At 39.8% G+C, this 27,563-nt stretch overlaps 1 protein-coding gene across 2 annotated transcripts in view; it reads left to right on the top strand.

Moving 5' to 3' along the window:
• Positions 1-27,563, top strand: part of RRAS2 (RAS related 2) — a 71,533-nt gene that overhangs the window by 34,190 nt on the left and 9,780 nt on the right. Inside the window, exons 1-4 of one of the 2 annotated variants that reach the window (XM_032853531.1) lie at positions 4,228-4,246; positions 21,088-21,175; positions 22,095-22,197; positions 22,370-22,478. In XM_032853531.1, coding sequence (XP_032709422.1) covers positions 22,130-22,197; positions 22,370-22,478 — 177 coding nt within the window. In that variant the 5' untranslated portion in view covers positions 4,228-4,246; positions 21,088-21,175; positions 22,095-22,129. Of the gene's footprint in view, positions 1-4,227; positions 4,247-21,087; positions 21,176-22,094; positions 22,198-22,369; positions 22,479-27,563 lie in introns of those variants that run through there. The other variant, XM_032853530.1, reaches the window with a different exon arrangement.

The following is a 27,563-nucleotide window of genomic DNA, read 5'->3' as shown; positions in this document are numbered from 1 at the left end:
TAAGTGTGAAGAATAAGGGACTTCATTGCCATCCTTGTAGAGTTTCCTACCCCATTCCACCACCTTTCCATGAAGGAAAGTGTATTGAGACAGTATGGAATTTGCTTCCAGTTAGTCATACTCGCAGAAGAGGAGGTGAGATGGTATGGACATTCCCCAGAGGTTTATAAGTAGTGACCTGTCTTTAGTTCTTTTCAGTTTCTCTTTTATCGTTCTGTTACTATGAAGATTAACTTGTATTTTCACCATTTTTCCATATTTTATATCCTGTTTCTTTTCATAACTGCTTATAGGGTCTTGAAAAATAGATTTTGAAGTAAGATTTAAATTATTTAATATTTTTACTTTTGTCAATCCATGTTATTTTATATAAACACAGTATATTTAGTGCCTTTCAGAAAAATTCCTTTTCTCTGCTTTTTATCTTCAGCTATTCTTAGCTAATGTTTTTTACATGAGTTTTTCTGAAAGCAACAAAAAATTGATTAAGGCAAATCTCTGGGCCAACCTGAAGTTTAACTTTGGAGACTAAGTATTACAGAGTTTTTACAGAAAAAAATTTTTCTTCACCTTTGTTTATAGATTGAAATTAGTGACATGAGTAAGTCAGTGAGAGTTGCTTGATGAAGTCCATTTAAAATTTTTGACTTAATTTCCAGTGTTAGAGTCCTATGACCTGACTTTAAGTAGACACCTTGTGACTCTAGACAAGCATGCAGTCATTCTAGGTATATTGCTGCTTAAGAAAACGACTTTACAAAATGTGTTAGAACATGGGAAAAAAGATCTTGCTCTCTTGTGGTTTTACAGGGTGCCAGAGGTTTGGTTGCTTCTATGTTTCACTCAGTTGCTTTCTGTTCAATGAGTAGGATTACCACCATGCCTCACAACTTTGCAGACTCACTGCAGAGGAAATAGCAAGAGGTAAAATGACCTCAAATGAATGTGGCTTTTTTGTGGGATGGAGTGAGTAGACAGTGCTACAACTAAATAAACAAATTATGCAGGAAGACCTTAACTCATCTTTATATTCTTTTTACACTGTGACTCCCTGCCCCCATCATTCCTCGTTCTTTAAACATTTGTACATTGTTAGTTTATTGTAAATATATAATGTGATTACAGTTGAGTTGTTTAGTATTTTTACAGTATTTCCCTAGTAAGCTCTTTCTTTTCTTCATTTGCGCTGACCGCTTCCTTATTGTGAGTGCCTTAAGGTAAGAGATCTTAGACTCAGTGTTGGTTCATCTTGTTATCTTGGATTCTCTTTATCCTGCAAGTTCCTGTTGTTTTCATTACACAATCATTTTGTACTTGGAAAAATAAAACTGGTATTCGTATCTCTCTACCATAAGTCTTGGGTAGCATCGTGACCTTTTATCAGTTCAGTATTGGGTGTGAGAGTTTGATAACAGTTTAAAGGGGAAGGAGAAATCATTATGTATGGTAAACTTGGAGTTATCTGTGCTCTTAGACGGCAGAAGGGAATCTGGGTAGTTTTGTATCTGTGTTTATTGCAACGCCCATCATACATCCCCAGGCAACGCTTTGCCTACTGGCCAGCTTATTATCAGTGTCAGGATCGACTAAGATGTATGGGGATGGTTTGAGGTCTGGACCTTTAACTCCATAAATACAGAGAAAATAGAGGCGATACATTTATTTTGTTTTCTGAAGGTAGCTCTGAGTGTAGTGTAGTGGTTTTGGGCACAGAATCGAGCCAGACTGCATGGAATCAGTCTCTACCGCTTATTGCCTGTGGTTTTGGGCAAGTTACTTAATATCTTCTGTCTCCTTTTCCTCACCTGTAAGATGGAGACAATAACAAGAGTGCTTACCTCCTTCATGGACTTGTTGTGAGGTTTCAGTAACTAATGTGTGTAAAGTACTTAGTGCCTGGCACATGGTGAATATAAATTCTGTAGAGGTATTGTTGCCAAGTCAAATACACGTGACTCAACATGTACCCGATGTACGTGTCCCTGAGGAGTTCAATGTGTAAAACTCAATTTTTCTGCAAGTCTGATTTGTAGTTAAATTTGAATAGCCTCAGAAGTGGGGACTGAGAGAATCAATAAGGTATCTGTGTTTGGGTTATCTTTACTGTACACTGTCTGCCTTCCTCAGGAACTATTTCTTTTGTCTTACCTGTTCCATGGCCGGGCTGAGTCAGGCTCTTTTGCAGTGACCACAGCAGGGAAACTTGTCTTGGGAGATTGGGTGAGGGGTACACATCCCCCGCCCCCGGCCCCCGCTAGGTACATGGGTCCTGCTGTGAAACAAGGGTTTTGCTTCTCTTTTAAGAGCACCTAACTGAGCAGATGCAGTCTCATCCCTGGGCACTGTAGTGTTATAAGAAGTGAACGTCCAAAATAGGATTTATCACGGTAGTGATTCATTCATTCAACAAATATTTCTATAGGCCAGACTTCCTGCACAAAGCCTCTGCTTTAGAAGCATCTTCTTCTGAATTACTATTTTTTTCTTATTTTATTGGTTTAAAATTGTCTGTCTTATTTATAAATAGCTCTGTGATTATGAGACTCTGGGTTTTCACACCCTTCACAATAAATCAGATGTTTGTTTGAAAGGTAGAGTTGGCCTAGATGCCCTTTATCTTGCCCTCAAGTTCTTGAATTATCAGTCTTGCAAAAATCCAGATGGAATCGGAGTGCTAGAAGAAACATTTAGTGAGTGGCTCTGGTTGTTTTCCATAAGTTAAGTAAGCTTTTACATGTGGGTGATTAGAAAAGTCTTATCTGGGATCATAATTAGTATTTTTCTGGAAATGACTGCCATGTACATTTTAAAAATAGACTTTATTTAAGAAAAGTTTTAAAGTTATGGAAAAATTGAGAAGATAAAAACAAAGTCCCATGGGGTGCCTGGGTTGGCTCAGTTGGTTAAGCACCTGCTCAGGTCGTGATCCCAGGATCCTGAGACTGAGATTTGCTTCTCCCTCTGCCTCTCCCCTCTGGCTTTTGCTTGCGCTGGTGTGTCCTCGCTCTCAAAAATAAATAAAAAAATAAAACAAAGTTTCCATATGTCCAGCATCAAATTTCCCTGTTACTAACCTCTGATATTTTATGGTACACTTGTTATAATTAATGAACCAATATTGACACTTTTATTAGCTAAAGTTCATACTTTATTCAGGTTTCTGTGGTACCTAGTACCTGTTTTCTGTTCTGGGATTCCATCCGGATACCACATTACATTTAGTTGTCACATTTCCTTAGGCTCCTCTTTGCTGACTTTCTTTGTTTTTTGGTAGCCCTGACCGTTTTGAGGAGACTTTATGAAGCATTTTGTAGAATGTCCCTCTATCAGAATTTGATGCTTTTCTTATGACTAGACTGGAGGTAAAGGTTTTTGGGAGGAAGACCGAGAAGTAAAGTGCCATGCTCATCGCATCACATCACATCAAGGGTGTACATTGTCAGCACGATTCTTACTGTTGATGTTGAGCACGGTCACCTGGCTGAGGTGCTGTGTGTGGTTTCTCTACTATAAGGCTCCTACCTCTTTTCCTGCCATGTTCCATACTGTATTCTTTGGAAGGAAGTCATTGTCTGCAGCCCACATGGAAAGAGTGGGGATGCTGTGTAATTTTGAGTAAACATATCTAAATGGCGGAACCGTTTAAAAATGTCCCTAGAGGTAGTGAAATTTTTGTTTTCAACAAAAACATCACTGCTTAACCTGCATTTGAGAGATTTGGTTTGGTAAAAATTTTCATTATCAGTGTTTTAATCTCCACTGTTGTGTGGTAGCTATTGGATGTTCCTCCTCTTTGCCTGCTTTTTGTGCCATCTGTTTGATTACTTGTTTTTGAAAAATAAAATGAAAGTGAAATGGGAGAGATTATTCAAAAACTCTTGAATAAAATTTGTTAGTATTTTGATCTCTGTTGCTTTTTCTTCCTTAAAAATATTATTTCTAAAATTGAGGGCTTGCTTGATATGTAAATTATGATTAGAGACCAGAACAGTTTAGGACCCAAAATGATCAAGGGAAAGCACCTTGTCGGAAACCCCCATGACAATAGCCTCTCCTTGTAGTTCCCATTTGTGTGTTTCAATTATAAGGCTTATGTTAAAATTAGATCAGAATTTCCATTGTAAACTCTCAATTTCATAGTTGTGTAACTGCCATACAAACTTGATTGTAAACAAAGGCCTGTAATGATGGGCCTTATTTGAGCAATTAAGGTGAGAAATTGTGAGGACTAAATTTGATTCTAAAGGTGAGTATAAAATTTTTTTTCTTATGATTTCCCAAAATTTCTACAATGGGGACATAGTTATTTTATAATTAAAAAACTAAACTAAAAATGATACAACTAATTTGTTATAGTCTTGAGAGTTTATTATTATATGAATTTATATATATTTCTTTTTGGTAATTTTGATAATTTCTTTTTGACTACTTTCCTCAAACTTTAGAAACTTCGAACCATTAAAATCCATTTACCTTCTGTGACTTTGTGTGTGTGTGGGTTTTTTTTTTTTTTTTTTACTAACAACAGAAACTGTTACTTCGTGATCTATGTATATCTCTTTGTAATAAATTGTAATGTTGGTACTGTGAAGGCAGCTCAGTTTTTGAGTTCTAATAGTTTGTGAATAGAAAAAGATCTGTTTTATCCTCCATTTTTCTTGGGCTATAAACTACATACAAAAAATTATTTGCAAGAAGGGAGAGTTCAAATTTCATAGGTGAATGTATTAGATTCCTAGGTCTTCTATAACAAATTACCACAAATGTTGTAGCTTTAAACAACAGAAATGTATTCTCTCACAGTTAAGGGGGCCAAAACCTTAAAGTCAGGTTAGTGATAGAGTTGATTTCTTCTGGAGGCTCTGAGGGAGAATCCCCTTCCATGCCTCTCTCCCAGCTTCTGGTGATTGTTGGTAGCCCTTGGTCTTCCTTGGCTTGTGGACCCATCCCTCTGATCGGTCTTTGCCTTCATGTGGTCTTGCTCTCTGGGTGTTGTCTGTGTTTGTGTGTCTCAAATCTTCTACTCTTTTTTCTTATGAAGATAGAACCATTTGACTTAAGTCCAGGATGATCTATCTGGAGATCCTTAACTTCATTGTACCTGCAAAGACCATATTTCCAAATAAGGTCACATCGCAACTACCAGGGTGTTAGGAGTTAGGCATCTTTCCGGGTGCCACAGTTCAACCCACGGCAGTGAGTAAAACCTTTTCTTGAATTTGCTAATGAGCACTGTAAAAGTATTCTTACTGAAGGGAAGAATAGTATCTGACCTATGTACATAGAAATGTGATTCAAAATTTAGTTACATGTTTGTTTTCTCTTTGTGTGGTTTGCAATTGATGTGGCATATGTACTGTGAAATTAGGCTGTGCGCATATAGACAAGCTATAATTTGGGACTTTAAATGGTGTGAGCAAAGTCTTAAATTCTATGAACACATGTCTTTTAGCTCTTGACTTCTTAAAATCTACATATTTGGGTATTTTTGTAAGATGGTTATTTATATGCTTCCTTTTGATATGAGCCATGTTTATCTCCACTTAAAGGAGTTTAAACTTATCCACTGATCTAGTCTGATTTGAAGGAGAGATTTCATAGAAAGAATTGCCGGGTGGATAAATGAGGTTAAACAATCAGAAGAAGAGTAGTCTTTGGTGAGAGTAGACAGAGCCACTTTCTGAAAAGTGCTGGCCCATCCTTCTGGCATGTAGTTTGGAGAGAAGCTCTGGTGAGAGCATTCTCTTCATCTCACCTTGAGATGAAAGCCGTGAGAAATTTAGTTCTTATTATTAGGATAAGAGGTTCAGTAAGCACCCCCCCCAAGTTCAGTCATGCTGTAGATCCATGGCTACAGTATTTGGTAATGTAATTTTAAAAAACAAGCCTCTTCTTCTGTCCATTCACTATCCACATGAGTCTGTTTTGTTTTGTAGTACTTATTTCAAAAATTGTCATCTTGGGGTCTCCCGGGTGGCTCAGTCGGTTGAGCGTCTGACTCTTGATTTCAGGTCATGATCTCAGGATTGTAAGTTCAGGCCTGCTTGGGATTCTCTCTCTCCCTCTGCCCTCACCTCCCTCTCTCTCTCAAAAAATAAACTGTCATCTTTATTCTGTTTGCTGTGTATTGTCTCCACTACTAAGTTGTAAGCTCCACAAGCTCCAGGAGCACATCAGTTTTATTCTCACTTAGGACTGTACCAGCTCTATGCAGTAAATACTCAACACATACTTGTTGAGTGAATGAACTTAATAGACCATGAATACTCTTCAGATCCATATTACAGTGTTAATATTCTTCATTTATTTATTTCTATGAAATGATAAAGCACATTAAAAAATATATTGCTGAAATAACTTTCAAGTATAATTGACCTACATTTTCCTAAATATGTTTGAAGTGCTTTCACTTTTTTTTTCCTCCTTGAATCAATAGAAATCTTTTGCCACAACATCTTAAAGGGGGTCGTAAGCAAAGTGTACATACACCCTGCTTTGATTGCCACTGTGGGGTGGTTCTTGGCTAATCCCAGTGAAAGGAAGTATCAGAAAGAAGACGTCTGTCCCTTGCATAGCAAGACTGGGAAAGGAAGGCAGTAACCAGTATAGAATAAGATCAGAGCCATCAAACTCTGCCGTGCTTTTTATTTTATTTAGAATAAAATCCAAGTCCTTAACCATGGCCTAGAAGGCTTTGATTGCCTCTGTTAACTTTCTGAACTCATGTGCTGTTTTCCCTGTCATTCATTCTGTTGTAGGCACACTCGCCTCCTTGCTATTCCTCAGGCATGTCACCCACTCTCTCACCTTACTACCTTTAACGTAATTCTGTCTGCCTGCGGTGATCTTCCCCCATGTAACAGCATGGCTGACTCCTTCCACCGATCTAGGATTTTATTCTGAAATGTCACATTGCCAGTGAAGCCCTTTGTGGCTCTCTTATGCAATATCACATTCTCCTTGCTGGTTCCTGCCGCTGTCAGGCCCCTTCATTTTCCTTTAGAGTTCACATAACCCTTTCCTATATCTGTTTTGCTTATTTATATGTTGATGGTCAACCTTCACAAAACTGCCAGCCCCATGAGAGCTGAGATCGCATCCTCTGCTCTTGACACATCATAGTTGCTTGGTTAGTGTTTGTACATTGAGTGGGTCAGTGAATGACCCTAAGCAGGATTCATGTGGAATTTTTTTTTTTTTTTTGAGATTTTATTTGCCTATTTGGCAGAGAGAGAGAGCAAGAGCAGGCACAAGCAGAAGGAGTGGCAGGGAGAGGGAGAGGCAGGCTTCTAGCCGAGCCGGGAGCCCGACGCGGGGCTTGATTCTAGGACCCTGGGATCATGACCTGAGCCACTCAGGCACCCATCATGTGGAATTTTTTTTAAAAAGTTTAGTAAAATATGGACTGTGAAAATTACCAACCCTCTTTACTTCCAGTTTTGCTCTAGCAGACCATTCATTCTCCGTTCTGTGAGATAGGAAATGAAGACAAGTTTTAGGATATTTGTAGGTGGCAGTGGATAGAAGGGAAAGGAAATGAAAAGGGAAGTAACCAGCCAGGCCCTGGGGAGCAAAAGTTAAAGCTGGAAGCAGGTTGGTCAGCTACCTGCTTTATGGGGCAGCCTTTGTTTCTAAGTTTGGAAAGGAAGAAAAACAGGTCTTATTGATTGATTGATTAAAAAATATTTTCTTTATTTATTTGAGAGCAAGTGAGAGGGAGAGAGTACAAGCAGGGGGAGTGGCAGAGGGAGAGGGAGAAGCCGACTCCTCGCTGAGCAGAGAGCTGGATCCAAGGCTCGATCCCAGGACTCTGGAAGAATGACCTGAGCTGAAGGCAGACACTTAACTGACTGAGCTACCCAGGTGCTCCAAGAGAACCAAAAATTTTTTTTAAGAGAACCAAATTTTAAATGCCTGTTTTGGGCTAAGCTGTGTACTGGGTACTTAACAATGTCATTTAATCTTTTTTTTTTTTTTTTTTTTTTAGGTGTTATTTAATTTCCACAATAGCCCTTTCAGATGAGAATCACTATGGCCATCTGATAGGTCAGGAAATTGAGATTTAAGATTTATTTAAGTAACCTTCCCAAGATTACATATCAATTAAGTGAGATATCCAGGCCTGACAGATTCCAAAACCCATGTTTTTTCTTATACTTCGTTTATAATACGTGAAGGGGGATTCATTCTCTCTCTCTCTCTTTACACACACACACACACACACACACACACACACACATTTTACTTTTCACATAGTGGTGTAAAACCTGGGAAAATTTTTGGGTGTCTGATTTGACTCCTTGTAACAGCATTGTTAAGATAGCTAGAACCTCAGCTTCCCAGGTAATAGTACTTAGTGGTGTGATTTGCTGCAAATTCTATAGCTAGAAACTAGTGGTAGCTAGAGCTGTAAGGAAACCTTCCTGATTTTAAACCGTGATATTCTTTCTGTTATACCACACACGTAAAACAAAGGAATTCTTTTTTTTTTTTAAAGATTTTTATTTATTTATTTGACAGACAGAGATCACAAATAGGCAGAAAGGCAGGCAGAGAGAGAGGAAGGGAAGCAGACTCCCTTCCATGCAGAGAGCCCGATGTGGGGCTCGATCCTAGGACCCTGGGATCATGAACTGAGCTGAAGGCAGAGGCTTTAACCCACTGAGCCACCCAGGTGCCCCAAAACAAAGGAATTCTTGATAGAACCTACAAATTCTGTTTGACATAGGAGCTAAATATGTCCTAATGAAATTAGAAAGCTGGAGTCTTAGAAGATGAGACAGAGCAAATTCTTCATTTACCCTAGGAGCCATGAAGGAGGTTGACTCCTCCAGGGGCACTTACCTGGTTGTTGCAGAGCTGGGACTAGATTCCAGGCTTCTTCACACTCCCATGCTCAGCTTTTATTACTAAAGAGTTTGTGTTTAATCCATCTAGGTATTTCCCCTTGATTCACATGTTTCAGATTTCAAAACCAACAAAAAATTTCCCTCCCACTTCTGTCTCACAACTTCCAGGTCGGATTCTTCCCATAGGTAATGATACCTTCCAGAGATACTGCATGCGCAATAAAGCAAATAGGTAAACTGTGTTTATTTAACAACATATCTTGCAGATTCCTCTATATTATTAGTACATGAAGTCATTCTTTTCTTTCATAGCAGCATTCATATTGAATGAGTGCTTCATAATTTAAGCAGTCATTTACTGAAGGACGTTTAAGTTGTTTCCAGTCTTTTAGATTAAAAAAAATTCAATAAAATGACCTCGCACATGTCATTTCTTATATGTACAGATGTATTGGTAGGATACATTTCTAGAAGTGAATTTGCTAGATCAAAGAGTATATGTTTCTTATATTACCATCCTTAGACCTTTATTCTTTTATATATGTGTATATAAAATGTGTATATATGTGTTTTTTTAGGCCTTTATTCTTAATGTAGAAATGGAGTGTTTTCATTTTGAATGAAAGACCTTTTAATTGCTTTTTCTATTTGGCTATAGCAGTTTATAATTTTAAAAATAAGTTACTTTAAGAGTGACAGAATTTATTTTTTAAACTGGTACATGTTGTATGCTTTGATGTTAATATGACAGATTAAAGAAAGTGTAATGGAAGCAGTATTGCTTTGGAGTCAGACCTGAATTTGGATCTGTGTTCTACCAGTCTACTGACTTTGTGACATTTGGCAGGTCATGTAACCGCTAAGCGTCAGTGATCTCATCTAGAGCAACAATACCAGCCTTACAGAATTGTTGTCTAAAGCTACTGTATTTCATTAATTCTAAGAAAACATTTTCCTCTACATTCTAGTATCTTTGACATTGAGAGGCTCATAGTCAAAGACATGCTGTAGTTGTTTTGGTGTTTTTTTTTTTTTTTTCCCCTTCCTTTCTTGGCACATGAGATAATGTTGGTCTTAAAATGAATGGCATCTTATTGGATTTGATGAAGTAGGGTGATGCCACAAACTGGCACAGGGGAACTGTGCTAGGGCATGGTACAGGCAGAGGAAGTTCAGTGTAATGAGGAAAGTTCAGGCTTGTGGTGGGCCGGTTGGGTGTTAGTGGAGTGGGTATAATGGAAGTTTTCTTCTAGGCAGCAGTCAGCACAGCAGAACCATCACAAAGTAAAAGGATAGTGTAGTTGGTGATGGAGCACAAGGGCAGATATTACCCACAAATCTGGGTATATAGAAGTTGGAATTAAGGCAGATTGTTGGTGGGTAACAGGACTTTGGCCCAGAGTAGAGGTTAAGGAACTGTGTGCTAATTCATAGCAGGAAGACTTTGAAGTAGTGGGGCTATGGGAAAAAATTTTGCAAATGATGCATGTACATCATACATATATATACATATACATCTAATACATACATACATATATATATATATATATATATGATTATATTTGTCAGAGAGAGAGAGAGAGCGTGCACACACATGCGTGAGCAGCAGGCAGAGGGAGAGGCAGGCTCCCCGCTGAGCAAGGAGCCCTATGCAGAATACGATCCCAGAACCCTGGGATCATGACCAGAGCTGAAGGCAGACGCTTAACTGACTGAACCACCCAGGTGTCCCAGTATCTAGAATATATAAAGAACTCTTAAACTGAACAGTAAAAAGACAATGGAATTTGAAAGAGGGCAAAGATTTGAACAGACATTTCTCCCAAGAAGGTCCACAAAAAGTATGTGAAAAGATACTCAACATCCCATTACGGAAATTTCAGTCAGAACTGCAAGGAGGGGCACCTGGGTGGCTCTTTTTTTTTTTTTTTTTTAAATTTATTTGAGAGAGAGAGAGTGAGAGAGAGCATGAGCGAGGAGAAGGTCAGAGGGAGAAGCAGACTCCCCGTGGAGCTGGGAGCCCGATGTGGGACTCGATCCTGGGACTCCAGGATCATGACCTGAGCTGAAGGCAGTCGCTTAACCAACTGAGCCACCCAGGCGCCCCTGGGTGGCTCATTTGATAGAGCATATGAATCTTGATTTCAGGGTTATAAATTTGAGCCCCACATTGGGTGTAGAGGTTACAAAAAAGTTATTTAAAACATTTTTAAGGAGATGTTACTGTACATTCACTAGGATGACTAGAATCAAAAAGACACATGTTCTGTGACAAGTATTGGTGAAGATACTAAGAAGTTAGACCCCTCAAACACTGCTGATGGGAATGTAAAATGGCACACCTACTTCGGAAGAGAGTTTGGCAGTTCTTCAAGTAAACGGTATGACCCAGCAATTCCAGTACTAGAAATGTACCCGAGAAAAGTGAAAACATATGTTCACCCAAAAGATTATACATGAATGTTCATGGCAGCATCATTTATAATAGCCAAAATGTAAAAACAATTCCAATGTCCATTATCCAGTGGACGGGTAAATATGGTATGATCTGTTCATACGGTGACGCACCACAGCAAAAGAATGAGAAGTGAAGTACTAATATGTGCTGTGACATGGATGGATGTTGAAAACATATGCTAATAAGTAAAAGAGGCCAGACACAAAAAGACCAGATATTACATGATTGGATTTATATGAAATGTCCTGAGCAGGCATGTTGATAGAGACAGAAAGTAGATTGTTGGTTTAGTGGCGCTAGGGTTGGGAGAGGATGGAGGGAAGGGAAAGGCCTGCTGAGGGATGTGGGATTCCTTTTGGGGTTGATGAAAATGTTCCGGAATTAGATCTTGATGACCGTTTCACGACCTTGTGAATTATGAAAAACTGTTGACCAGTGTACTTTAAATGGGTGAATTTTCTGGTATGTGAATTATATTCCAGTAATGCTCTTAAAAAGTGGCCCTAGTTCTAGGAATGGCCTGGATTACGTATGTAGCAGATTATCTGTATAAGAAAAGAGTTAAGGGTAGAAGCAGCCAATTATAAGAGCTGGAATGCATGTTGATTGGGAAAGTCCCCGAGAAGAGGGAGGAAAGATGGTGATGTCGGGGTTGGGAATAAAACAGTAGCAGTTATCAGCTACTGTTACTGTCCTGCCAAGGTCAGATGAGTAAGAACTAACAATGCTGAAACTCTGACTGTGGATCTTGTAATGTTTGAAAATGCTTCCTGCCTAAATCCGTATTGGCCCCAAGGTCTTTCTTGTGGGGACCCCCATCACAGGGAGGACCCTGATATAGAGAGGAAAGGATACAGAAATAAGACCAAGGGGAGGCCTGAACAGTTTCGTGTCCCAGAGGTCAAGGACTGTCGTCTTCATCGGAAATGTCCCACAGAGGCCAGTGTTAACGTTGTTTAGGCAGGTTTGGTCCACATAAGGTTGGAGGTAAGGAAGGCTAACTTAACTAAGTTAATAGCTGTCAGGATAGAGAGGATAGGGTGGATATAGAGAGGATATATCAGATCTAGTCAGGATAGAGAGGATAGGTGGATAGAGGCTACTGATGGATGGCTAACCAGGTCCTCATTGTGCTCTGGAAATCAATTTCCCTAGGAGACAGGTCCAGTCAAAGCAAGAACCCAAAGACACAATCAAGACCTGATGTGTTAAAAGGAATGTCATGGGATTTATTCAGATTTCCCATGGGGATAGTATGAGCTATTAATGTGTACATACCATTCAAAGGCTTATATGGCCTTCTGTTTATTACTTCTGTCTGTGCCAATTGTCACTGTGCTTTAAGAAAATTAAGTCTAATCCTTAAAACTTCATTTAGGTTTTGTACATTATTTTTCAAAATTAGATTGCAGTTACTGGAGGATGAGAGCAAATGAATACTAAGTTCAGACAAGGAAAATAAGCTCTATTATGCTGCATGATAGAGGCCACTGGCTTACTATTGCCAGCTGGTTTCTAAATACTATGGCAGCTCTGAGGGAGGAATGTGTAGTTGTGTAAGCAGTACCTGAGTTAGGCTTGTACCTACCGATGGTCTGTATATATATGAACAGTGGCTGTTGCCATGGCAGGGCCCTCAGTTCCCTTTATCAAAAATCACCTCACTGATACTGTGAACTAAACATTTTTGTCCATCCAATAGGTTAATTTTACAAGTTGTGATAGGGTTGGTGGAGGGAAGTGAAAGAAGAAAGAGGAAAACCTTTCTCTTCCCTTCTTTCTTTTTGAGCCTTGAGTTTGGAAGGATAAAAGCTTTGAACAGTAAGCTGACACTCCCTTTGGGGAGCTGACATCATGAAATGGTAGTTTACCTCCCTGAATAATTTTCCTTTCACAGAGTTTGAAGCTTTTCTTTTTCTTTTTGACCTGTGCTGAAAATGTTACTAAAGATTCATTTTGGTTTAGAATTTTGCTTTTTAAAAGAGCAAGCATCACTGGAAGGGTTGGGGTGAGCTCCTGCTGCAGCGTGCTCTAATTTGGACTGATCATTTTCCACCTCGTGTCTCTGGGTGAGCTCTAGCTCTCCTGAGGGGACTGTTAGGGTTAATTTGAGAGTGGAAAGTGGAAGGAACAGTGGCAGATAGGTCAGTGGTTTTGTACCTAGAATGTTATCAGAGGGAAGCAAATGCTAGGATAAGAATGAGGTAGTGGAGAGTTAGGGCAGGATGGCGTAGCTGGGGTGTCTAAGGGGTGCCCCAAAGACAGGCTTTCCCTTCTTCTTGGTGTCACTTCGGCCTGGCTCTCTACATTGGGAAAGGAAAGGAAATTCCCTCTGTCTCTTGGGCCAAATGCCTTTTCTCTAGAGATTAGAATAGAACTCAGGGTTAATCTGGCTCAGGACTGTATTTCACTGGTAGCTTTTGTGGTCTGGCCTTGCAGACCTAAACACAGATGAGAATAGTTTTTCCCTGGGGAAATGAGCACCAACTAACTGACTTAGAAACAAATTTTTGAAATAGAAGCAGTTTATAAGTTGACTCTGTACTGTACTTTTTCTTATTGCATACCAGGCCCACTGATTTGCAACCAGGTACTTCACAGGAGGTGTGCACCCCTGAGACTGCACAGAAGTCACATAAAAGGCACACGGTGGCTTTGGATAATCTGAGACAATTAGCCACATTGACTGAAGGCCGAAGTTTTGTTAAAAAGAGACTAAAAGGATTACTGGACTTAGGGTACCTTTTATTCTGTGTTAGAGTCCTGGAGGATCCATTATGGGGATCTCCATAATTATACTTGTTAGATGAAATGAAATACTAATTTCAGTCAGGAAGAACTGTCCTTGCCTGAAGGAATATCAGGCATATTGGAAACGTTTGACATAACAATAAGGGAGGGTGTTGCAGGGAACAAAGGTTCTCTGTGACTTGACAGCTGCTATTAAAAAGTGACACCAGGAAGAGCCTGACTCTGGCCTCAGCTGCCTGAAGTTGCTACAGCCTTCTCTAGTGTTACCAGAGGAATTTGCACTGCTCTTGTGTTAGCAGATAGAGGCTACTGATGGATGGCTAACCAGGTCCTCATTGTGCTCTGGGAAATCAATTTCTGACCTCTCAGTACAATCTTCTGAATAACTGGCTTTCCTAATGGCCAGTATTTTAAGGTTCTAACTATGTACAGGGTATCTTGCTTAACTCAAAGAAGTCCTAAGAAGCATGAACTACACTGTGGATATATCAGATCTAGTTGGAAGTATGTAATAGGGCTTTAACTGGAACTCTAACCTATTTTATTTTCTCTTGAAGCTCGGAGGCTGAGAATAAAGCAGTAGTTACCAAGTTATACTCCTATTTCAAGGACTTGCATGGAGGGTGGCCTTAAATTGGTTTTGCACGTTTCGCCCATACCTTATCTCCAGGAAGTAAAAGTGTGGAGAGTTAAGGGTTCTAACACAAGGATGCTTTTGGAGAGAACTGTTAGTATGTGGTGTGTTCCGTGTCTTTCCCCATCTCCACACACAGCTTCTGGAGAGGAAGATACTTCTCGTAAGTCCCTTTCAGTGAAGCCAAATGATAGGGGAGGCTTTAGTAGAATCATTCTGAGAACTTGACATGTATCCCCTGGTGTTTGGTAGAGCATGAGCAATAGTATGTGAATCTGTGGGTCCCTAGCAGAGCAGAAAAGAACATGACTACATAGTTAGGAATCTGCACTTCAGAAGACAGTAGTGTTTCCTTGAGCTTCTGGATGGAACCAGCTTAAAACCTTCTAAAGAGGGAAACTGCATGACTACCTGGAAGATGAGATGCTCTAATTTGCCACAGGTAGGTAGTAAAAGTAGAGCGCAGTACTCTGGTCTGTCTGACTTTCATCTCAGGCTCTTTCCACTCCACTGCACTGCCTCCCCTGAGGCCCTGCACGCTAGGACATGGTGGTGGGATGAAGCTGCATGAGCTCAGCAGACACTCCTAGCCTGCCGAGAACCTGGCATCCACGGCGCTCACTGGCGACCCCAGCTCTTCCGTCCCTCTGGTCTGCTTTCTCGTGCCACCTCCCACAACTTCTCTCTGGAAGGTTTCTTTTTTTCCCATGATCCTCCAGAGCCCCATCTAAAGTGGGCACTGGGACATGCCCTCCTTAAATTATCCTTGCACTTATCCTTTCTGTTGAGAAATGGGCTTTAGAGATGTTAAATCAGTTGCCCCAAGGACTCAAAACAGCTAGAAAGTGGAAATGGCATCTGGGTTTGAATTTCAGGTTTCTCAGACTCTGGTGCCCATACACATCTTCTTTTCCTTGTGCTGCCTCCAGCAAAGGCTTTATAAGAAAATGAGCCCTTATGAAACCTCCTGTTTTGGTTTATTTTATCGTGATTTTAAAAACATTACACAAGTTTTGTGGATAGAATTAAGAATAGAAAATACTGACTTGAAATGGAAGGGAGCAGAGAACCACAGAATTCTGTATCTAGAATATTTCATGATGTGGATTCTGTATATAATGTGTGGGAAGAAGGTTGAGCTGAACTAGATGTTAATAAAAGAAAGTCTCCCTTTCCTTTCTGTAACCCCATGTTTTTAGAGGACTCCTGAGACTCTCCTGAGAATGGCACTATGCTTAGAAATGCCCTTTCATTTGTTTACAACTCCCCGATGGCACCTTAGATCTAGCCTCCCGTCCTTTTTATATGCAAGGGCAGTAAACCTAACCAGTGTGCTGGATTTACAGAATTTTCACAAATCTGTAAATTACCCGTCGCATTGTGTAGACCAGGCTCCGCTCCGTGGCAGTGCTTGGGAACTACACTTTCATCGGTAGCAGGGGGTCAGGAGAAAGTGGGCTTTCACTCCTGCCCCCTAAATGCAGAAGTGGCCTCAGCTCATTCTCTTTCCTGTCCTTCCCCCTTCTTTTCTTCCTTAAGGCAGCTTCTTTGAATGGGAAGATAGTGAGCTGGCAGTTCTCTTAAGCCGAGCAGAATTCCTCTTGTGCAATCTAGTGGCGTATAATCAGGAATACTATTCCTGCCATCACAGCATAATGCTCTTGACATTATTAAGGGCTTTTGACAACCTTACCCAGACCAGATTTTATCAAGGGGAAATTGACTCCTGTCTGAATGGAGGTAGCTTCCCTAATCCTAAACTTTTCTCCATAAATCTTAACAACCTTAAGGAGACTTATGTCCATTTGCCCTTTGTACTACCTGGAAGGCATCCTGCCCTTTGAAAGCAGGCATTCCCTTTGTTTCTGGCCAGGGTCCTCCTCCATGCATCCTTTCCTGTGATATCAAGAAAACAAAGTACTTTCTCTTTGCTCTTCTTCCCCTTTCAGTGTGTTCTCTACTGCCTTCTGTTATGCGATACTGTGCCTACTATTTTTTTTTTTTTTCTTGCTTTCTGCTATAGAACATCCTTTCTGGACTATGGTTGGCAACTTCTTCAGTGTCAGGACGGAGACTGTTTTCTGGCATATTGCTGGACTGTGTTTATAAGTGAATGTGCACATAGTTCCTGTACATGACTGCAGTCTTTAAGCCACCTAAATTTTGTTGCCTTCTGAACTAGCATGATATAGGCATTTCTTGCTGTTGCAGTTTCTTGGCCAGTGTATTTCCACTCCCTGCTCCCCAAACCCCTAATCCCAGCATGTAGTGTAGTGTAGTGTAGTGTAGTGTAGTGTAACAAGCAGTGGGGCTCTGTGAATGTTGGGCCTTGTCTCCATGATGCTCTGTAAATACTTGTCAACAAAACTAACGAAACCAGGAGAGCAAGAGCAATTGGCTGAGGATTTCAAGTGGTGAAAAATAAGGCTTCTTACGGTGAACAGTATGGATCAAACTAGAGGCTTTGCATGCTGTGTAAAGAAAGCACTGAATCCTGTAAACAGCAGGGAACCATTAAATTTATGTATCTTATAGAGGTCTAATTTGTATATATTACAAAAAATGTACACATCTTGTGTACAGCTTGATGAATTTTTACTTACGTGATTATCTGTGTAATTACTGCTCAGATTCCAAGAAAAATCTCTAAAACCCCAGATAAGGAGATTTTATCTTGATTCACATTTTGGATGCCAAGTGCCATGGTTGGTCTGTAGTATAACCAGGATTGGAACTATTACAGCTGTTCCTAGGATTAAGAAGTCTTTATACTTGAATGAAAACACCAACTCATACCATCTAATTGTGTGACAAAAATAATACAGTGTGGTTAACGTTTTTCAATCATCAGCATGTCTTGGCACTTTATAGACACTACTTGAAATTATCTGGCCCAGGAGGGTTTGTTACTGTCCTGTTTTGCAGATGTTAAAGATTAGAAAGGTAAAGTAACTTGTCTCAGGTTCATCAGCTAGAAAGTAGCAGAGTTCGTATCAAATCTAGGACTGACCATCACTAGAGACTGATTTCTTGTTGGTAATTTGCTGCCTTAAATATCTGGTACCTAGGTTTAAGTAACAGAAACGTTATGTCTTTGCGGCGGGAGCTGATGATTATATTTGCTAACTGCAATGAAGAATGCTCTTTTTAGGCACATTCTGATCTGTGGCTTACAGGCATTATGAGAGAAGGGGGTCTTGGATTATGTGTCAGTCAGGCTCTGGAGCATTGTTATTTGGATGGATTTTTATGAGGGAAGAAGATACTTTCTGGCTTCCTAAAATCAATATATAGCAACAAAATGATGGTCCGTACAGACATATTTTGAAAGCAGGACACAATGAAGATGAAATATGGACCTAAATATCCAGAAATTCCAGCAATTAGTTTGTCTTAAAAATGTTGGTGGAATAAGTGTGTGCCCGTGTTAGTTAGCAAAATGGCAAAATTCTCACAACATTAAGATTATGTTGGGGTGTGAGGGCACCTGGGTGGCTCAGTGGGTTAAGCCTCTGCTTTCAGCTCAGGTCATGATCTCAGGGTCCTGGGATCGAGCCCCACGTCAGACTCTCTGCTCAGCGGGGAGCCTGTTTCCTCCTCTCTCTCTGCCTGCCTCTCTGCCTACTTGTGATCTCTCTCTCTGTCAAATAAATAAATAAAATCTTAAAAAAAAAAAGATTATGTTGGGGTGCCTGGGTGGTTCACTTGTTAAGTGTCTGCCTTTGGCTCAGGTCATGATCCTGTGGTCCTGAGATTGAGTCCCACATCAGGCTCCCTACTAGTGGGGAGTCTGTTTCTCTCTCTGCCTGCTCCCCCTACTTGTGCTCTCTCTCTCTCACTGTCAAATAAATAAATAAAATCTTAAAAAAAAAAATAAGAGGCCAACTCGATTTCAGCTCAGATCATGACCTTAGGGTTGTGAGCTCGAGCCCCCGTGTCTTCGTATGGCTCTGTGCTGGATGTGGAGCCTGCTTGGGATTCTCTACTTCCCCATCTCTCTCCCTCTCTTTAAAAAAAGAGGGGAGGGGCACCTGGGTGGCTCAGTGGGTTAAAGCCTTTGCCTTCAGCTCAGGTCATGATCTCAGGGTCCTGGGATCGAGTCCTGCATTGGGCTCTCTGCGCAGCAGGGAGCCCGCTTCCTCCTCTCTTCTTTCTGCCTGCCTCTCTGCCTGCTTGTGATCTCTCTCTGTCAAATAAATAAATAAAATCTTAAAAAAAAAAGAAAAAAGATCACGTTTCAAGAGCTAAGAGGGGCAAAGAAAATGTGAAACTTCCATAGCCTCTAAAAGGAAAAATAATTTCTTTTAATGGCCCTCAAAGTTGCTTAAACTCAATTATCGTCTTATATATGTTAATGTCTTAATTCTGTCTCACAGTACAAAATAAAAGTCACATCGAACGAATTTGTTATCATGCATACTACTATATATATATATATATATATATATTTTTTTTTTAATTTATTTATTTGACAGACAGAGATCACAAGTAGGCAGAGAGGCAGGCAGAGAGAGAGGAGGAAGCAGGCTCCCCGGTGAGCAGAGAGCCCGATGTGGGGCTCGATCCCAGGACCCTGGGATCATGACCTGAGCCGAAGGCAGAGGCTTTAACCCGCTGAGCCACCCAGGCACCCCTACTACAATATATTTAATATTCATTTTTTTTCAGATAAAGTGAGAGGGACAGTGCAGGACATTTTAGCACATTTAGGTATAAACTGGGAGTAGTCAATGAATTTCAGGTTTTACAAGATGAAAGCATGCCAGGAAGTATCCGATTTCTGCCGAGAAACACGTTTCAGGAAACTAATCTTAAAAAGATATAAACAGTATGGTTATCCGACTTGCTTGGGGGAAAGACTACAGTTTTAAGTTGTTTAGAATACTGTGTACAAAGATATTATTGCGAGTTTTATCACTTTTTGAAGAGATGTGGGTGCCAAAAAATAAGTTTAGTATTGCTTTGGTATCTCTTAATTTTTAAGGATGGGTTGGTGATGGAGATGGTTTTCTACTCAAAGCTGCTCCTGTTGGTAAATGATTCTTTTACAGCCTTTGTTTGAAAAATCACGCATTTCAGTGAAACCATCCAAAAGGAAATAGGATTATGGATACTGAATTCTGTGATTAAAGTTAATCCTAAAATATAAATAAAATGTGGAAAGTGTCCTTCAAACAAAAATTTATCAAGTCATAGTAGCAAGGAGATCAGTATCCTCTCCCCAGTTCCCCATCAGGGGTTTCTTTACTGTCTGTTCGGAGTGCCTACTTCTGAGTAGCATTATGGTGTTTGTTGATACATGCTAGGGGAGGAGGGAGGGTTGTCACTTAAGAATGCTGTGTCCCTGGAGCCAGCAGGTCCAGTTGCTAGGAAGCCTTGCCTGAAAAATGGTTGAATCCTTTTGGCTCTGGTTCTCAGCATCAAGCTGCCTTCTTCTAAGTCATTCCCTTGCATTTGGTAATGAGCCAGTGGGAAAGTAGGCTTTGAGGAAGTCAGTCAAGAGGGGAGAGCATAGGAGATGCTCAGGACAAAAGAAGGATGATGTCAGTGTCCCAGTTAGTGTCCTGTCAGAAGCGGGAATAAGTTCTCTCAGATTCTTATTTTTGTCATTGTTTTCTTTTTAAAACCTTTAAAGAAATTGTGAAGTATAATACACAAACATTTTTAACTGGCTCACTGAGATTCTTCCCTTCTTACTCTGCTGCCTTAACTGTCCTTTCCTCTGATGATGATTGCAGAAGATAACAGTTCGGAGGCTTTGCTAACCAAAGAAGACAGAAATAGAAGTTGAGATGAAAAAACCCACAAAAATATCAGTGAAAGAATAAGTTTGAGATCCCTACCAAAAAAAATTTCTGAAATCCCATTTTCTTTAATACCCAAGGCAGCTGAATGGGAAAAAGACAAGATGTGAGGAAAAAGGGGAGAAATGAACATGAGGCATGGAATCTTCCAGATCCCTATTTCTTGTCTCCCTTTATTTCAGACTGCTTTGTTCTCAGGACTGATGCTTACAACTGGGTTGCAAATGGACCTGGGTTATAACTGACTATTTTTCTAGTTTTGGAAGAACATGAGATCTAGATATATATTATCTTGGGTATATATAATTATGAAAAAATTATTGTATATAATTATGAAAAAACTGTAGTAGGTCTTTGGCAGTCTTCTTGCATATATCAGATAGGAAAATTCAGAGATATTTAGTACCTTTTCTCTACTTGGAAGCTGCTCTGAATAGATTTCATTGGGTAGGAAGCCAACATAGTGGGATAAACCTTAATACAATGCAGATATCATTGTTAACTCTGGATAAGTGGGATTTGATAAAGTTACACTGGTACTTGGATAGGCAAGTAAACATAAATTTAAAACAAAGATTATTTTTCTTACAGTCCTATTTTGTAACGGATTATGACCCAACCATTGAAGATTCCTACACAAAGCAGTGTGTGATAGACGACAGAGCAGCCCGGCTAGATAGTAAGTGATCTGCCTTTATTTGATAGTTCGATAGCCTGTTTTTAAAAAGTAAGCTTGGGCATTTTGCTAGTTGCACACTACAAAGGAAATATCATAGGTGGTGTTGAACACAAGCCCACCTCCTTCATTAGTTTTTATTGATGCATCAGCATTTTAGGATATTTAAATATTTCTCAGTAAATGTAATATAAAACAGTAATTATGTTGACCTTGTGCTGGTGAAATTAATCTTGTCATTGTAGCTTGTTGAAGTTGTATTTTGAGGAACATTCGGGAAAAAAACATGAAGTTTCAGCTCTTCCTGCTTTCCTGCAAATGTTAAAATGGGTGAAGTTAATATAGAAAAGATTGAATATTTGTTAACTTGCTTAGAATTTTTAGCACAGAGGCGGCAGCAAATAGGGTTTTGTGCTTGGTCACGCACTCCCAAGTCTGCACAAAAGATAGTCCTGTTCTTTTAATTGACATGATTCTTTCATTCCCAGAGATCAAGAGGTACATTAGCACCTGCACTTTAAGTGTGGTGTTTGTGGGGAGTAGACCAAGATTTCTTTCGTGAATTTACAGGTATCTTTTTCAGTTCTTTCCGTGGAGGAGATAAAACATTCAAGTGACTTCAGAGGTGATCTGACTCCATCTGCCTAGATGTATTCGGTATTTTTAACCTTGTAATTGGTATGCTAATGTATTCTAGCGACAAAATCAACCCGTACTGATGAAGATGACTCTGAAGCTGTCTGCTGTGAGATATGTTTCTTTCTAGTGTCGGGAATAGAGCGCTATGAGGAGAATTCCATGTCTTTATTACACTATGTATGATGTGCTCTGAAGGACCCACATTAATTGGGCCTGCCCTTGTGGGGAAGCCATGTATGAGATGAAAACATGAACACGGTTACATGTATTGTTTTCTCTTTAGTTCTGGATACAGCAGGACAAGAAGAATTCGGAGCTATGAGAGAACAGTATATGAGAACTGGCGAGGGTTTCCTGTTGGTCTTTTCAGTCACAGATCGAGGCAGGTTTGTACCAGTATTAAAATACAGATCTTCTGTTCATGCCTAGATCACTATTTTATTGAATTTGGACTTCTTGTTTTTAGAGAAAAAGATAAAGTAATGAGATACTAAATGGGGTGTGAGACTAGCCACGTTCTGATATTTGAGCAAATTGATTTGTCTGTTTCTGTTTTAGTTTCGAAGAAATCTATAAGTTTCAAAGACAGATTCTCAGAGTGAAGGATCGTGATGAGTTTCCAATGATTTTAATTGGTAATAAAGCAGATCTGGATCATCAAAGACAGGTGAGAAGGAATGTTGCTGCTGGGAATCGCGTTGTTGATAATCACAAAAAGATGAATTGGTGAACAGATGTGTTTCATGAAACTACTGAAAGTGCCATGATCAGAAAACCTGCTGACCGTGGCACACTAGATCTGGGGATATCAAATTCTCATACATATTTACACAGAACTTCAGTGGACCCTGTAAACCTGTGAGTATTTGTACTAGCTCCATTCACATGTTATAATTTCTTGGATAATCTCCAAAACACTAATTCGGTTAGGTCATCTTAAAGTTACCCTTTATTACAGGCCAGGTTTTTTCAGTGTTAATGCTAAATTACTTTCATTTAGAGAATAGCTTTGACCTGAATGACAATATTTGGGTTTTCCCTGAGTTCCATCAGTGACGGAATATTCTGTTCATTCTTTGCACTGGAAGGATCTAACACCAGTAACCTCTAAGGGAAGAAGATTTTTAGTATTTAATTGTAGGCTAGATTATACTCACTTGTTTCTTTACCCACTTATTTCACATTTAATTTTTAAAATTTGGAGTATATATTGTCCACTCATATTTTTGTGGGCGAGCAGAACAAGGTCAGATGTAAATTAGTGCAGGCTCTTCCGTCGCTTAGGGTTTCTTTTTATTTCATTTCAGGGTTTAGCCTCTAAAAATTACATCTGGAAATGTAATTGTTTAAGTTGTTTCTTAATTTTTGCTGGTATTTAAATTGTCTTCTGTTTTTATATAGCTTTATGTTACTTTTTAAGATTTTGTTTGAAAGTGCAAACATCTGGAAAAATGGGTTGAGAACACTTCTGAGGACAGCCTTCCATTTTGTAGTTAACTGTAATTTAATACAAATCTTTGTGTGCTCTATTTGTAAAATTTTGTTGAAGGTATACCAAGTTTAAAATGTGGGCTTAAGAGAATATTATTGTTCCAATGCTAAGATTTAGAAATGTTTACTGGTGATATTTGATGTAGAATAAATTTTACTGGTAGGTCTTTTTAAAATCTAAATTATTATGAAGTTAGGGTGAAAAAAATTTTTTTTTAAAGATTTTATTTATTTATTTGACAGAGATCATGAGTAGACAGAGAGGCAGGCAGAGAGAGAGTGGGGGAAGCAGGCTCACCACTGAGCGGAGAGCCCATTGCGGGGCTCGATCCCAGGACTCTGGGATCATGACCTGAGCAGAAGGTAGAGGCCTTAACCCACTGAGCCACCCAGGCACCCCTAAGGTGAAAAAATTTGATCTTCAAACCAGTATAAACTTTTTGAAATAATTTAGAATATGGCATTGTTCACATCTTAAACCTTAAGAGTAGATACTCCATCTATTTTTGAATTTTTTATTTTTAGGGTCATTTCCTTCAGGGTTTCTGAACCTAACTATATTTATTAAAAGTTGCCAGTAGAATCTGTCTGGTGATCTTCTCAGTCCTTTCTAGTACTAGAAACACTTTTATATGTCACTGGATCTGGGAGTAATTGCGAGGTAGCTCTGCCGTGAGCAAGAGGCTCCCCTCCCTACCTCTTCTACCCGACCCCTGAGTGCTTTCTGCCCTGATGATGGAAAAGGTTTTTTTCACACCTTTCCATGGTTGTACGTAGCTCCAGTAATAGAATAGGTGGGAGGACTGGGGTGAGTTGGAGGTCTTCTGTAGGGTAGGTGGTGGTAGGTCAGGAAGTGTGGGGAAGCCTATGTCCCCCAGATCAAACAGGCCCTGCCGTGATGGTCCTAGGGCAGAGGGTCCGTAGGAGTTACTTCTAAGTCATCTCTCTACTGAAGATGGCATGTTTGTGCCACAGTTTCCTATGTCTGCAGATCATCAACGTATTATGGCACTTCGACTTTGTTTCACACAGTGGGCTTATAAAATTTTTCATCTAAGGTTTTTTCCTTTTTATAAGAAGAGTAAAGATTCTCAGAGTAAAATAAAAAACAAAGGTGATGAGAAGGAACAATGTAGGGAATGGTAAGTTTCATATTTCCTTCACCCTGAAGATAGCAGTTGGCCTGGAGTAAGTTCTTCTATATTCATTTCTCTGCTTTAAACTGTATACACGATAAATTATGTATACATTGAAAGCTCAAACGTGTGTATCCAAGGGAGAAGAGCAAGTAGCTGAGGTCTGACTGCTTAATTTTCACTCATTCCTGTAGATTCTGCTCCCTGAAGGATAGGCACTGAGAAAAACTGGATTCCTGGCTTCTGCTTCATCTCCTCTTCACCCTTGCACTCAGGCACAGCTCCTGCACTTACGGGAGCCTTGGGTGCTGGCTGGCTGCAAATCCTACTGCCTTTCCGTCATCCCATTCATTTCCCACTTGTTTGCACGATTCTTACTCACTTTCTCATTCTTAAACTGACAGCACTTTCTTCCCCTTCCTCACTCTCAGCTCATGATGAGTAATATTTTCCTATTTCACTGAGACATTTCTGCACATTTCCACCTCCACATGTACTAACCTAAGTACACATGTACCCCCATCAATTCTGCCTTCCCCCATTTAGGTGGATAAACTGTTCACCTGTCTGTGCCCATCCTCTCTAATAGGCACTGGGTCCCCTTCCAGTTTTTCCCATTTCTTTGCCGCATGATCGTTCCCACCAGTGTGGCTCTCCTCTTTAAAACAATCTGTAACTATAGCAAAAGCTTGTTCTTAATCTCACATTCTTCTCTGTGTACCTTTCTGCTGTTTCTTGTCCCACAGAACTCCTTGAAAGTGTTATCTACACTTGCTCTCTCTCCTCTCTTTCCTGCCATTCTTGCTTGCCCTGACCCCAGGCATGCAGTGCCTGAGTCAAGGTCACAATTTACGCAGATGTCAGTAACATATGACACAGTTACTCACACTCTCATTTTTGAAACACTGTGTTTACTTAGCTCTGGGACAGTGGAACCTTTGCCTCTCCCCTCTCCCTTTGCTGATCTTCCCTTCTCTCTCTCAGGTGTCTTAGGGCTCAGGTACACCCTCTTCTAAGGCTCTGGGTGTATAAAGACCATCATGCTTCACTTCCCAGCCTTTGAGGGCCGTGCACAGCACATTTGAAATTGAGGTGCTATGCTAAAGGTTTTTTACCTTTGTAAAGTCTCTTCAGAAGTAAAGGTGTTGTCCATAATGTCTTGGCACCTTGCCTTGCTTTACCAACAGCCTAGACAGGCCACAGGGATCCCATAAAGATTTCTTTCCCCTGTTCAGAAATGCTTACTTTTTTGGTCATCACCCCTAAAATATTCTTACTCAGTAACCAGTCTGACTTGCTAAGTTATTGACCCAGTTCATTGTTTCTGCCTTTGTCTTAGACACAATCATTTGTGGACTTTTTCTAGTTTCTAGCTAGATAACAAATGCCAGTTCTCCATGTTTTTGGAATCTGTGGGTCAGCCCTGGGCATTCTTCCTACTGGTTCCTGAGATTCTGAACCCATCTGGGGAGGGAGATCAGCCAGAAGAGATTTTGGTTACTTTCTTCTGGCTTCTGTATCTCTAGATTTGGTTACTTCCTTCCTTCCTTCCATCCATCCATCCATCCATCCATCCATCCATCTATCCATCCAATATTTATTGAACCCTTTTTCTAGACACTAATGACAGAGCAACAGAAAGAACAAAGTCACTGAAGTTTACATTAAATAAAAAGAATTTGATTAACGTTACTACGCACCTAGCCCCTTAGAGATACTTTGATCATTTTGTTTATCCTTTTAGAGATGTAGGAAGAAAACATAAGTAAATGACTTGTTTGTGCTTACTAAAATGTTAAAGTAGGTAAATATGATAGCACACTGAATCTGAAATTTAATACAGCAGTATGTGGGCTTGGATTGTTGACTTGGTGATATCTCTAGTTTCAGGTTCCTTGTCCTTGACTCAGCCCTGGGTAGAAACAGACTGTTTTGCTTTTTTGTTGTTGTTGTTTTTTTGTTTTGTTTTTTACTCTTTCTTCTCTCCCAGCTTACCTTAGCTTCCCCATCTCCTTTCCCCCTTGTTAGGTGCTAGTGGCTTACTGTTAATGTGAGAAGGGAACCCATTATACTTACAATAATACCTAAGTGTACTGACCCCCACTCCGTTTGTTAGTACCTTGACCATAGTATGCCCCTGTAAGTCTCCCAGGAAAAAGACATTGCCCGAACCCCCAGTCGTATTAAGGGTCTCTTCTTGCCTTATCTGTTTGTACCTTGTCTGCATCTAAAAGATTTGTAAACCATTGAGTATAAGCATCCTGAGGGCTTCTCAGTTTTCACCATTTAGTTTTGTTCATGCTTTGTCCTTAGCACATACAACAAAGGTAAGTACTCAATATATATTTGCTGAATGAATGATTCAAGGCATCAGTGAATCAAACCATGTATTAATTTGATGATTCTTTCTATACAATCGATATTTTTGAAAATAAAACAAAAACACGTTTTGCTTCTGCATACTTAGGTTATTTATTAACTAGACACATCTATGTGAGCATTGCAAATGTTTTGGTCTATTCCTGCTAAACCCAGTTTAATAAAATTGCTCTCATCATTCTTATCTTGCTCTTCTCTATTTGGAAATACATAGTACTAGATAAACTCATTATTGTGGATGTCTTCTAATACTTATTTGTGCCTTTGAAGTGAAACCATTGGAGGTTCCCAAATGCAGATCTGTGAATTTTTTCAATCAGATTCACCTTTTTTGTTTAAAACAAAACATTTTTGGGTAGTGCTGACCTACCAAGTTAAAATATCCAGGAGATAAACTTTAGTATTTGGTACCTTTATGAAATTCTCTGGGTTGGGGAACCTCTAGGAAATCCTTATTAGTGTAGCTCTCTATCTACACATGCAGTATTCTTTGTTCCCTGCAATATTCTTTTTGTGCATTTTTGTTTGCTTTGGTGGCAGCAATGTTATTTCTGTTTCTTAGTTAAAATAATGCTACACCAGTGAGCTCAAGAGCAGCTTTATATGTGGTTAGAGATTCCTTGACCAGAAATGCATGTACAAACTTTGATGACTCGATTCCTAGGAGACAGTGATGGGAGACCATGCTTTAAAAATAAATGAATGAAGCACGTAAATAATCTTAGCAGTGGGATTATTTTATCATC

Source organism: Lontra canadensis, unplaced genomic scaffold (assembly GCF_010015895.1).
Source record: "Lontra canadensis isolate GAN:19392208 unplaced genomic scaffold, GSC_riverotter_1.0 scaffold7, whole genome shotgun sequence".
Lineage (NCBI taxonomy): Eukaryota > Metazoa > Chordata > Mammalia > Carnivora > Mustelidae > Lontra > Lontra canadensis.
This window is presented reverse-complemented; position numbering and strand designations above follow the sequence as displayed.